The sequence below is a fragment of the Notolepis coatsorum genome (genome assembly GCF_963971535.1).
Source record: "Notolepis coatsorum genome assembly, chromosome: 1".
NCBI lineage: Eukaryota > Metazoa > Chordata > Actinopteri > Aulopiformes > Paralepididae > Notolepis > Notolepis coatsorum.
The window spans coordinates 176,587,671-176,601,044 of NC_140165.1; the positions used below are offsets into that span (position 1 = coordinate 176,587,671).

The 13,374-nt window shown below is 45.3% G+C and overlaps 1 protein-coding gene across 1 annotated transcript in view; it reads left to right on the forward strand.

Moving 5' to 3' along the window:
- Nucleotides 1–13,374, forward strand: part of slc5a2 (solute carrier family 5 member 2) — a gene marked incomplete at its 3' end in the record, with an annotated part of 148,989 nt that overhangs the window by 10,384 nt on the left and 125,231 nt on the right. Inside the window, exons 2-4 of the mRNA XM_084332380.1 lie at nucleotides 2,951–3,022; nucleotides 7,784–7,888; nucleotides 8,927–8,986. Coding sequence (XP_084188506.1) covers nucleotides 2,951–3,022; nucleotides 7,784–7,888; nucleotides 8,927–8,986 — 237 coding nt within the window. The remainder of the gene's footprint in view (nucleotides 1–2,950; nucleotides 3,023–7,783; nucleotides 7,889–8,926; nucleotides 8,987–13,374) is intronic.

Here is a 13,374-nt window from a genome sequence, read left to right on the forward strand (position 1 = left end):
CTACCGTGGACAGGGTGAGCAGCTTCAAGTACCTGGGGGTCCACATCTCAGAGGACCTGACATGGTCAACACACATAGACACAGTAGTAAAGAAAGCGAAGCAGCGCCTCTACCACCTGAGACAGTTAAGGAAGTTCAGAGTATCGGGGAAGATACTCCAGTCCTTCTACTCAGGAGCTGTAGAGAGCATCTTGACCGGAAACATCACTGCCTGGTATGGGAACAGCACGGCACAGGACAAGAAGGCCCTACAGAGAGTGGTGCGCTCAGCCGAGCATACCACGGGTATTGCGCTACCTCCCCTGCAGGCTCTATACAACAAGAGGTGCAAATCCAGAGCCTGCAGGATAATGAAAGACCCCCACCACCCCAATAACAGCCTGTTCCAGCTGCTGAGGTCAGGCAGACGCCTGCGAACTCCAGCTACTAGGACGGAGAGGCTTAGGCTAAGCTTCTTCCCCCAGGCCATCAGAGCCTTGAACAATGAACATTGAGAGACACAGAAACTGAACTATCCACACACAAGCACATACACGACACGCACGCTGAGCACGCTCACACACTAGCAGCCACTTTAACACTCATGCCGCACACACGCACACTTATGGCCAGAGGAAAGGCCACTTAAAGTAGTATAACATCAGGAACAGTGTATTGCACTACTAAAGCTACCTAGCATGTCCTATATGCTCTGTAAATACTAATGTACAGATACCGAGATGGCACACCATGTACCTGTTTATTGCACTGTTTTATTGGATTCTATTAATATGTTGTACCACTGTATTTTATTGGATTCTATTATATGTTGTACCACTGTATTGCACATCGTCGCGGGCAAGACCAGCCGCATTTCATTGTATACCTGTATGCCGTGACAATTAAAACTCTTGACTTGACTTGACTTGAACACACTGTAGCACCCACTCCCCACACTTTATAGCACACACTCACTTTAAACAAACACACTGTAGCACCCACTCCCCACACTTTATATTTATTGATAAAGGATTGCACTACAACTCGTACACCTTACTGTAAATTGTACCTAAATTGTACCTCATCCCATTTCTGCTTTGCACTATATAGTATTGTATATTAGTACACTGCATAGTATTTTATATTATATGGTAACTCAGTTACGTCTATTCTGCATCGAACATTGTACATATGTCTATACTGAACACTGTGACCTCATTTTCTACTTCTAATTTACATGCTATACTATGTTATTGATACTTATCTTGTCTAGCACAGTCTCTGGAGCGTAACAGTAAGAAGCATTTTGTATAAAAGTATTCTGTACTTCTGTATGACAACTATTAAAGAAACTTGAAACTTGAAACTTGAAACACTAGGATAGCTGGGAAAACACCCAAAACAGAGTCATGACGACCATGTTTTCCCAAATATCCTGCCCCCCACAACTCGGCTGTCTCACGGGACAACGAGTAGTATAACAAATGCTAGCATTAATGCCTGGCAGCGCAGGCCCTACCTGTGCGTGACCTAGCCCGACAGCTAGCCGCCGCGCGACGTCCCTCGGTCCGCTGTCACGAGACGAGGAAACCCAGGACAGACCCAATGCGCTGTTAGGATGTGCCGAGAAGATTCCAGGGGCTGGCGAATTTCCGGCGAAAACCCAACATTGTTCAATTTCTCTCTGCATTTCATAACAACTAGTTCATGGAGTGCACTGCAGCGTCCATGATGGAAACAAAAAAAATAGGAAGGGGGAGTGTGACCATGTCCGGCATCTTAGGAGGACGCCGGGGCGTGGACTGGTCAGGTGCATGGGTGCATTTGTTTTGTTCATGAGCACAGTAGGTGCTGGAGATACAAGATATCTCATTATGGCGAAGAGCGAGACGCGATTGCCAGTAATGCTATATAACTGGATTGTTGTGATATTTTAATTTTTTTTAAACTTAAATTTTTATTTTCATTTTTTCAACAACATACATAGACAACATTCATAGACAATACACAGTACATAAATTAAAACAAATAGACAAAAAATGAGTAAAGAAAAAGTGTGACATGGGTCCTTCGGTCCATTCTACATTTGCATTATTTATTTAAATTTTTATTCATTTCCTTGTATCCTTTTCAAACCTCTGTGATGTCGTTACTTCCCCTCCTGTATTCTTCCCAATTTCCCCATTTCCATTCAAACTTTTCTTCTTGCAGCCTCAGCAGATGTGTGATTCTCTCCATTTCCTGTATCCCCTCTACCAACTCTATCCATTGATCCTTTGTCAGCACTTCTACCTTGTACCACAGTTAAAGCTTTCTTGGCTGCCACTATCAATATCTTAATCAAATATTTGTCTTCCCCTTGGATTCCTTCCTGTGACAGATTCCCCAAATACAACACTTGGCCTCCCTGGGGTATTTCGTATCCTATTATTTCATTTATTATCCCTCCTATCTCTTCCCAGTAGTGCCTTATCTTCTGACATCCCCAGAATATGTGTGTATGGTTCGCCCCTTCCTGTCCACACTCCCTCCAACATGTTTTCTTTGCTGGTGTGTAATTGCCCTGTATTTCTGGTGTTATAAAGTATCTAATTATATTTTGTTGTGATATTTCTTACTTAACCAGTGATGATGTTGATTTTTTCTCTGCACAGTCAAAGCTGTTTGTCATACAGTACTAGCTGAGTGGGACTCAATGACATTTACTCCACAGTTCACACAAAGTAGATTTCAGTGAGCCTCAGTCAGCTTGTACAGACAGGAGATCGTCCCTGTTGACTTTGTATTGGTTTGTAGCTCACTACCTGGAACTAGTATGACAAACAGGGGTTAAGTAGGAAATAGGGCAAGTTTTGATTGAAAGTGAATCGATCTCAACCCTGGTACTAATGTACTCAGTAAGCTGTACTCGTTTTTTGTTCAGGTAGCAGTAATTGTCCTGTGTGTGTGTGTGTGTGTGTGTGTCTTTCAGTCCATGTCCCGGACCAATCGGGGAACAGTGGGCGGGTACTTCCTGGCTGGACGGACCATGACATGGTGGCCTGTGAGTTCAAATATCTAACTGGTTATATCTTCTAAATCTAATTATCTTCTAGTTTGGTTAGTACCTTGGGGACGGGGCCCACGAGTCCCCTTGAAAAAGACCACAGGTGTGACGCAACCCTCTTCCCGCTGGTTCAAACCCTCTTGTACCGTACTTTAGAGACTGCACGATCTTCAAAAGCGTGAAACATTCTTAGCACTGATAATTATTCTTAATACAGATTAAAAAAATAAGGAAATGTAAAACGTTATCTACAAAATACAGCCCACACCAAAACAGCCTTGCCACTGTGAAACACACACAGTTACAGTGAAATCCATTCAAGTAAAACAGTTAGCTAACTATTTACATTAACTGGATATAACAGACCACATACAATACTTGTCTATGAATGTTTTGGACTTGTCATAACACACCCACCAATCAGGAATGTAGTCTAGGCTTACTGAATACCCCACCTCTTCTTCTGGCCAATCATAATACACCAAAGAAGGGAGATGGCACATTAAAAGCTGCACCAATGAGAGGACAATGGATTGATTGATTGATTGATTGATTGATTGATTGAAAACTTTATTAACAGATTGCAGAATAGGTACAGTACAGTACGGCTCAATACATACAATTGTTAAGGGGATGCAGACCAGAGAAAGACTTTCGTCTTGTTTACATCAGGGTCCCCCATTTTCAATTCATCATAACATATATGACACACATGACATACAGATAGACAGTACTGCTACATCTATACATTTATGACATACCAGGTTTGCAAATACAGTACTGTTTGTGATAAAAAAAAATAGTGTATATATATTTGACGTAGAAACTGTACATTGGAGGAGGTTGGGTAGGTGGGGTGGGGTTGGGTAGGGGGTGGGTGGGTGGGTGGGGGACACTGTACACTGTGCATTGGAATACTGACAAAGCCATACTTGGTCATTTACTGTACAACTGGGTTAGGACATTTGTGGGGGCCAGTTTCGAATTGCAGTCTCCCGTAGGTGTTCTTTGAGAGTGTTTTTGAAAGTGGGTAGTGATTCACATTCCTTTACAGCTTTGGGTAGGGCGTTCCACATTGATGTGGCATAATTGCGAAACGTGTTTAGTCCCTTGTTTGAGCCGAATCTGGGTTTAACATGATTTGTGGAGCTCCCTCTGGTGTTGTGGTCGTGGTATTCACTGACCTTTGGGAAGTATTTTGACATGTACATGGGTACCTTGGTCGTGTAGTGTATCTTGTAGACCAGGCCCATTGCAAGTTGCTGTACTCTGTCGTCTACTCTAAGCCATCCTAGGTTGTCAAAGTGGGCAGGGGTGAGGTGGGTTCTAGGAGTCAGGTCAAGCAGTTTGTTTTGAGATGTTTGTAATTTGGTTTTTAGTGCCTTTGAGGTGCTTTGGTACCATGAGGTGCAACTTGCAAGCATAGTCGTAGTACCCTTGAATGAGTGCTCCTGCCAGAGTCTTCAGGGTATTCTTGTTTACCAGAGAGGAGATCCGGTACAAGAATCTAGTTCGTTGGTTGACTTTTTTAATTACATTGGATGCCATTTTGTCACAGGAAAGATTAGCCTCTACCCTCTAGGATGGAACCCAGGTAGGTAATTTCATCTTTCCTTGTGACAATATTGTCACCCACTGTAACTGAGAAGCCGTCGGTCTTGCTGAGTTTGTTATTTGAACCGAAGAGAATGGACTCTGTTTTGCCCATGTGTAATGATAGTTTGTTGTCGGCGAGCCATATGCAGATTTTACCTAGTTCCGAGCTGAGGGTTTTTTCAACCTGTAACTTGTTCTTGTCAGAGACCAGCAGGGCTGAGTCGTCCGCAAACAGGAACAAGTTGCAGTCACAAGCTGATGACACGTCATTTGCATAAATTAGGATTTATGCAAACAGTGGAACAGTTCCTTTCTCCTAAGTGGGCAGTAATGTTAACGCTGTGAGGTCGCTGGCAACATCTATAACAAACTTGTTTTGCCTGGATCCACAGGTCAGAAAAATTTAACTTTTTACATTTTCTACTAGATTTCTATGGTAAAGAAAATAATACCAAAACTTTGCCAAAACCTCTCCATCTGTCACTGAGGTGAATGGAGCCTGTGCTGCCCTGGTCTCCTAGGTGTCACTGAGGTGAATGGAGCCTGTGCTGCCCTAGTCTCCTAGGTGTCACTGAGGTGAATGGAGCCTGTGCTGCCCTGGTCTCCTAGGTGTCACTGAGGTGAATGGAGCCTGTGCTGCCCTAGTCTCCTAGGTGTCACTGAGGTGAATGGAGCCTGTGCTGCCCTGGTCTCCTAGGTGTCACTGAGGTGAATGGAGCCTGTGCTGCCCTGGTCTCCTAGGTGTCACTGAGGTGAATGGAGCCTGTGCTGCCCTGGTCTCCTAGGTGTCACTGAGGTGAATGGAGCCTGTGCTGCCCTGGTCTCCTAGGTGTCACTGAGGTGAATGGAGCCTGTGCTGCCCTGGTCTCCTAGGTGTCACTGAGGTGAATGGAGCCTGTGCTGCCCTAGTCTCCTTTTTCTCAGTATCTCAGCTGCTCCTAACGTTAATTATTAATTTGATTACATCTGTTCCCATCTAGCATTGTACAATAATTGTTGCAAAAAAATAATATATATATTAGTGCTGTCAAACGATTAAAATATTTAACTCGATTAATCGCATGATTGTCCATAGTTAACTCACGATTAATCGCAAATTAATCGCATTTTTTTATTTTTTCTATTTTTTTTTAAGTTTTCAAGTTCCAAGTTGTAATACTCTTATCAACATGCGAGTCAACAAATGCTTGCTTTATGCAGCCATTTAACACAAAAGGATGACCCTCATGCATTGCAAATTTGCATCAAATTCAAAACAGTGTGATGCACAAAATAACTTAAAAGAAAATAATAATTTAAAACAATGAATAAAGTGTGCATGAAATAATAGGGGAAAGAAAACGTTAGGAACTTGTTACATTCACACACACAAGGGCTGATTAATCACACACCCCCCTCTCTCTCTCACACACACACTCTCCCAGCTCTCTTTCTCTCTTGCCCTCATCTCTCACCCCCCTCTCTCTCTATATCACACACACACACACACACACACACACACACACACACACTCACACACACACACACACACACACACACACACACACACACACACACACACACACACACACACACACACACACACACACACACACACACACACACACACACACACACACACACACACACACACACACACACACACACACACACACACACACACACACACACACACACACTTCAGAAACAAACATAGTATCAATGAGAGCATCAATAATACACCCGAGTGAAATCTAGTAAAAAAAAAGAAGAAAAAAAAAATTGTTAACACTTTGATTGCCATGGTTAAATTCATAATTTACCATCCCTAGCCAGCTCTATTTGTCTATGGAGAAGTTCCCCTTCTTTGCAGGGCTATAACCTTTTAAATTCTATTGCTAAATTGACATTATTATGGCCCATTCAATGTCCTATATCCATTGTTCAGGGTGTAGCAACGATATACTTTTTCATTCACATATTCATACTAAAATATGGTCTAAAGTACAAGTATGTTTTTATCGTTTTCTGCAGCTTTCTCCAGAACTTGATTTATAGCCCCAAATGCATTATATTGATGATCAAATACAGTTTGGTAGCGATCGGTGCCAGATGAAAAATTTCAACTGGAGGTACTTCTAGAAGTTACTACGTATCATCTGATATTGACCGGATGGGCGAGGGGGCGTTTATAATTCCGTGGGCAACGTTATAACATTCATATAGTGTGGGTCATATGATCATCAGATCAGTTAGTATAGAAGACGTTAGAAAATAACGTTGAAACTCACCGTATCTTCCTCGCGCCGTTGGACGATCAGCTTGGAGTAGACAGTTTTCGATTATGGGATGTTGATCCTGATGAACCATTTCCAGGTTGTATAATACTATATACGTCCAAATAACGTTGTTTATTGAGTTAGGGCGAGCGATTGATTATCCAGTGTGTTGAGATAGAGTCCTGCAAATGATCGCGAGTGCCCGGACGAAATATGGATGAGCACTTCCTGTTTGACGAGTCACTTCCTGTTGGCGATCTGCCGATCGGCCACCAGATGGCGCTCTTGAACCGCTAGAGAGTTGAGTGGAGCTCAGCTGTACATCTCAGGTCCCCGGAGGAGAAATATGATTTTGATCACAGATTTTTGAATTATTGATATCAAAGACGAGTTACGGCGTCTTCGGCAGAATGAGCATGGCTAGGAAAGACGTCCAAAGGCGTTTTCGGCGGTTAAAGTGTTAATCTTGAGTTAAAAAAAATAGTGGCATTAATAGAATCGGGAGTTTACGCGTTAATATCGCGTTAACTTTGACAGCCTTAATAAATATATATATATATATATATATATATATATATATATATATATATATATATATATATATATATATATAAATAATAATAATAAAGAAATAACTTCTGTTGTTCCGTTCCGGTATAAACCATGCAACTTCCTGTCTTCTATCCAAATACAGATACATATACAAATAATTGTGTTGGTTGAACAGATACAGATACAGATACAGATAATGACGTCTCCGCACACCCCTAATATGAAGGCAGGCTCACAGTTTAGCAGAAGCATGTTGTGGTGATGAGGTTGTGTACTTTCATTCACATACTACGCATTATCTGGACTGACTCTTGATGTGATCTGTACTGATTACGTATGTCTCCTTTCCCAGGTGGGCGCGTCTCTGTTTGCCAGTAACATTGGTAGTGGGCACTTTGTGGGCCTGGCGGGGACCGGGGCAGCCAGCGGTATCGCTGTGGGAGGGTTTGAGTGGAATGTAAGTACCTGTACCCTGTGCTAGTGTGGGTGTTGGGAATTCAGTCTAGAAAGTATTTATTATTTATATTACATTTAGATTTTGTTCAGTTCAGTTTGATTACTTTCAATACTTAAAGGGATAGTTCCGATTTTTGGAACCCTAACCCCATTTCTTACTTACCAATGATGTTGTCGATTGCTAGAGTCCTTTCTCAGCACAATCCATGCCGTTCCTCATGATAGCCCCGGCTAGTTAACCACAAACTAATACAATGTCAATAGGGTTGAGCTCCTGTGCAAGCTGAATGAAACTCACTGAAATTTACTCCACAGTGCACACAAACCCCAAGCTCGACCCCATTGACTTTGCGTTAGTTTGTGTGGCAAAGTATTTGGAGCTAGTACGAGGAACAGCATGGATTGTGCTGAGAAAGGACTCTACTGATCAACATCATCATTGGTAAGTAAAGAATATGGCTAGTGGTCCAAAAATCTAAACTTTAATGTTAATCCCTTTAATGTGACAGGACTGATTCGGTCAGCAATAATGCAATACCTGCAATTAAAACCTTAGAAAAAGTTATGAATTCATAATATTATGTTTATAAATTAATCACATAAGACAATTTAATTTAGATTAATGAGGATGCATTGATTACTTACTTAGTTATGACTACTAGAGATGCACAATAGCAGTGACCATATCAGTATTGATTGCATCAGTCCAATGAGCAAAACCGGGTCGATGTAAACAAATTATGATAATTTTTCTGTCTAGCTGTGTGTGTGTTTTTCATTTGGCCGCACAGTTTGTCTGGGTAACGTTACTTGCATGTGATAATGACGCAGCACAGGATTGTGGGATAGCATTGTTTCAGTATGTACAAAAATAGTATGTACAAAATGTTATTTTATATTATCGATCATGGAAATGTGTTTTATTTATACAGATCATATTGGTAATATCGGTTATTGGCCATAACAGAAATGTTAATATTGGTTAATCACTCAGCTATGCTCAGGAAGCCATGCCATAAGTATTTCTCTGATCCACCAGGCTTTATTCATCGTGCTGTTACTGGGTTGGCTGTTTGTCCCCGTCTACCTCACAGCAGGCGTAAGTAGTACCCTCCTTTTCTCTGTAGGATGATGTCATGGTGATGAGTTCAGGAACAGAAGAGCAGAATCACTTTGGTTATTAAAAGTAGTAGTGTTAGGGTGGTGTCTAGAGAACCCAAGAGCAGAACACAAGGCACAGGAGAATGAGGCGGTTTAGGGTATTTAACCCTTCTCTTGCGTTTCCGGTCAAATCTGACCGAGTGACTTCGTTTGTAATCATAGATATTGTGTTTTTCATCCAATTGCCTCAAGACCTTATGTTATCCTCCACACTAGGTGTAACTGAGGGGTTACAAAACCCTGACTGTATTAAAGATTGTGATAGATTAAACCACTGCTAGTTATGTACTTTAATTACTGGCCAGACAGTACATCTAATATATGGCAGACACTCATAATAACACGGCACTGACAAAGAAATATCATTTGAGGGTATTTATTATTATGCAGTAAATGTTACAGATATGAGAATTAGGGTCGCGCTTGTATGGCGAAGAATATGCATAAGTCAGTCAGTAGCATAAGTCAATGGGAATAGAATAATTCCTACGATGGGGTACTAGGCTAACGCCGCCTGGCGTAGGGTGGCAATTATAGGGGGAAACGCTGGTACCGCTGGAGACAATGGGGTTCCTCCCAGAGTTGTAAGCTCTGGAGGAGAGAGGAATGTTCGGATACTCAGTCTGATCAATTGAAGAAGAAGGGGATTCACGTACAGAAGCCAGTCCTTGTAATCCAAAGCTCAGCATCAAAGCAATAACTGTAATCCAATTGCCCGATAGCAATGATGATAGCCAGCTAGCCTCGGTCCATGAGGCCAGCCCGAATGTAGATCCTCAGGGTGGTTAAATCCAAACGACAGTGGAGATTAACGATGCTCTTCTCCAGGTAGTACGTTCCACAATCAATATAATCCAACCGATACTGGTTCTGCAATCGCCGCCGTCGGTTCTCCTGTGCACATGTCCAGTAGGTTCTCCGACTAGGCCTCCTTGTGTGCTGGTACCAATGTATTTAGTCCACGCGCACTGGCTAAGGTCCACTAGCTAAACGAACGAACTGCTGGGTAATGCTGCACACGAACGAACTGCTGTGGGCACGATACACAATAATTAACGACTCTTTACTTCACATTAAGCTAAGTCGAACTTGACGTTACTGCATTAAATCTGACACTTTTACTATTCACTTCGCACATGGTTCTCAACGCTCTGTTAGACGCACTGCTTCTCACTTCACTGTTTTACCGAACTTGATGAACAGCTACTGTTCGCACCTGCCGCCGTATATATACTTAAGTGGCTATCTAGTGCCAAACCTCAGTTCTCGTCTCGAATCAATGCGCTGTCTCCGGGCATGTTGCGACATGGGTCATGGTCGTCATCAGGGGAGTCAGGGATCTCCGGCAACTCTATCAGCTTCGCCACGGGTCGGGTGTAGGTCCGCCCTTGGACTATGACTTCTGCCGCTCTGACCTTCCCATCGGCACCAGTAATCACTTTGCTTACGCGGCCGGCCACATAGCTCGGGGTAGTGACTGGTCTATGATCATAACGACTGTGTCCACCTTCAGGTTGTCCCTGTCCTTTACCCACTTCTGACGGGCTTGGAGGGACGGTAGGTAGTGGAGGAGGAAACTGTTCCAAAACTGGTCGGCCAATACCTGACTGTATCTCCACATTCTTCGGCCGTTCACTTCTTCAGGTCTGTACACTGCCTGTGGAAGGGCAGGGTCCAGCCGCCCCATCAAGAGATAGTTTGGGGTGACTGGGTCGAAGTCTGCTACATCACTTGAGACGTAACCAAGGGGCTTCGAGTTCAAGACGCCCTCGATCTCCGTGAGGACTGTCGTGAGGACTTCTTCCGCCACGGTCTGGGCCCCAAGCACGGCGTACAGAGCTGTCTTTATAGAACGGACTTCTCTTTCCCAGGTTCCCCCGAAATGAGGGGCGTTCGGGGGGTTGAACTGGAATTCGACCTGATAGGGAGCGAGGTGGGTCTTAAGTTCTGGGCCCATGGCCTGGAAACTCTCTCAGTTCTCTTTCTCCGCCTTTGAAGTTTGTCCCTTGATCGGACAACAACACACACAGGCTTCCCTTTCGGGATTTAAATCTCCGGAAGGACATGAGGAATGAATCCGTACTCATGGTCTGGAGGATCTCTATATGAACGGCCCGTGTGGTCATACACTTGTATACAATGCCCCACCTCTTCTCTGTCCCTCTTCCTTTCTTGACGTAGAGCGGGCCGATGCAGTCCATGCCTGTGGAGTGGAAGGCCTTCTCGCCGAGTCGGAGGCGGCAGGGAGGCAGGTCCGCCATCATAGGTATACTGGGCTGTGCTCGCCACTTGCGACAGTCTAGACAGGTCCGTTGGAAGCGACGTACTGCTTCTCTCCCTTGCAGTATCCAGTAACGGCGTCGGATCTCAGCGAAGACTCTCTCTGCCCCCACGTGGTGCACATCCTCGTCGTACTTCTTTATGATAAGCTCGGTTACCTTGTGTCGGCTGTTGAGGACGATAGGATACTTGACGTCATCCGTTAAGTCCGGGGCCCGTCTCAGACGACCACCCACCCTGATGAGGTCATGGGCGTCGAGCTCGGGGGCCAACGTGAGCAGTCGGCTGTCTGAAGGGATTGGCTTTTTCCCCTGCAGGCAGTCTAGCTCATCTGGAAATGAGTCTCTTTGGGCTCGCTGTAGCAGAAGGAGTGTCGCCTCTGCGTAGTTCGATGCGTCGATGTCTGTGGTGGGGGGAACCTCAGGGTGGTGCCACAAGAATGTCCTTTTCTGCGCACTCTCAAAGGTTAAGCAGTCGTCTATGTTAGGGTCTGTTGGAGCTGGGACGTGCGTCAGCCCGCAGAACATAGACTTCTTGATCTCTGCCTCCTCTTGACTAGCCTCCCGTGGTGTGGGGGTAGGCCACTCCTCCTCCGGGAGCTTGAGGAACTCAGGACCGTCACTGTAAATGTTGGGACGTGTGAGGTCGTCTAGAGACATCCCCCGTGTGATGACATCTGCTGGGTTCTGCTTGGTGTCAACGTACCTCCAGCACGCTGATCCTACCAAGTCTTGAATCTCGGTGACTCTGACTCCGACGAAGACTTTGTATCTACAAGAATCGGACTGGATCCATGTGAGCACAGTCATGGAGTCTGACCACAAGATTGTCTTTTGCACCGTTATGGTGAGTTCACGTTGTATCAGCGTGGCGAGTTGCGCGCCTACCAGAGCTGCGCAGAGCTCTAGACGCGGGATAGATTGTTGCTTGCGGGGGGCTATTCTTGAGCGAGCCAGGACGAAAGCTGTGTGTACTTCTCCTCCCTCCTCTCGGGCTCTCAAGTAAGCCACCGAACCGTAAGCTACTTCTGAGGCGTCACTGAAGACGTGCAGGTCCATCTGACACGTCTCCAGCCGCACTGTGGGTGGGAAGTAGCTCCGGCGAATGTTCACATTTTGGAGCGAGTTGAGTTCTCTCTCCCACTCTCTCCAGGTGGAAGCTAGGTGGTCGGGTATGGGGTCGTCCCAGCCCTGCTCCTTGTCCCACAGTTCTCGCACAAGCATTTTCACCCGAGTGGTGTAAGGTAGGATACACCCCAGCGGGTCGTATTGGCTTGCGAGTGTTCTGTATACGCTCCGTCGAGTGGTCGGTAGAAGGGTCGACCTTCCCTGCTCCTGGGTCAGGGGTGTGTGCTTATAATGGAGCGAGTCTGTTTTGAAGCGCCAGACGAGGCTCAATGTCATTTCCTGTGCTTCACCTGGGGTGGTCGCCATCCAGGTCTCGCTGCTTGCTGCCTTTGTCTCTGGGGAGAGGCTGCGAAGTACTTGAGGGTCACTGCTGGCCCACTGCCTAAGGTCGAAGCCGCCTTTGATCAGGGAGGCTCGGAGCTTAAGTAGGATGGCTTCGGCTTCTTCTGGCGTTGATACGCTTTGTAGACAGTTGTCCACGTAGAAACTCCTCTCTACGCTTTGTCTGACCTCCTCGTCAGCTCCAGGGTCTTCGGTCACGTGCTTTTGTAGTGCGAACGTGGCACAGCATGGGCTGCATGTGGTGCCAAAGGGGAGGACCTCCCATTGATAGATGGAGGGTTGTTCATCGTCGATCCTCTCTCTCCACAGGAACCGCAGCAGGGGCTTGTCCTCCTCCATCAGTCGCACCTGCAGGAACATCCTTTTGATGTCACCGCTGATGGCCACCTTGTCTTGGCGGAAACGTAGTAGTACGCCGAGGAGGGAGGGGCCGAGTGTCGGGCCGGGCAAGAGCAATTTATTCAGGTTCTGTAGTCCGATCTGGTAGCTGCAGTTGAATACAATGCGGTTCTTGCCGTTGTGGTGGACCTTGTGGTGGGGCACGTACCAGGATTCAGTCGTCTGGTCTGCCTCTTGA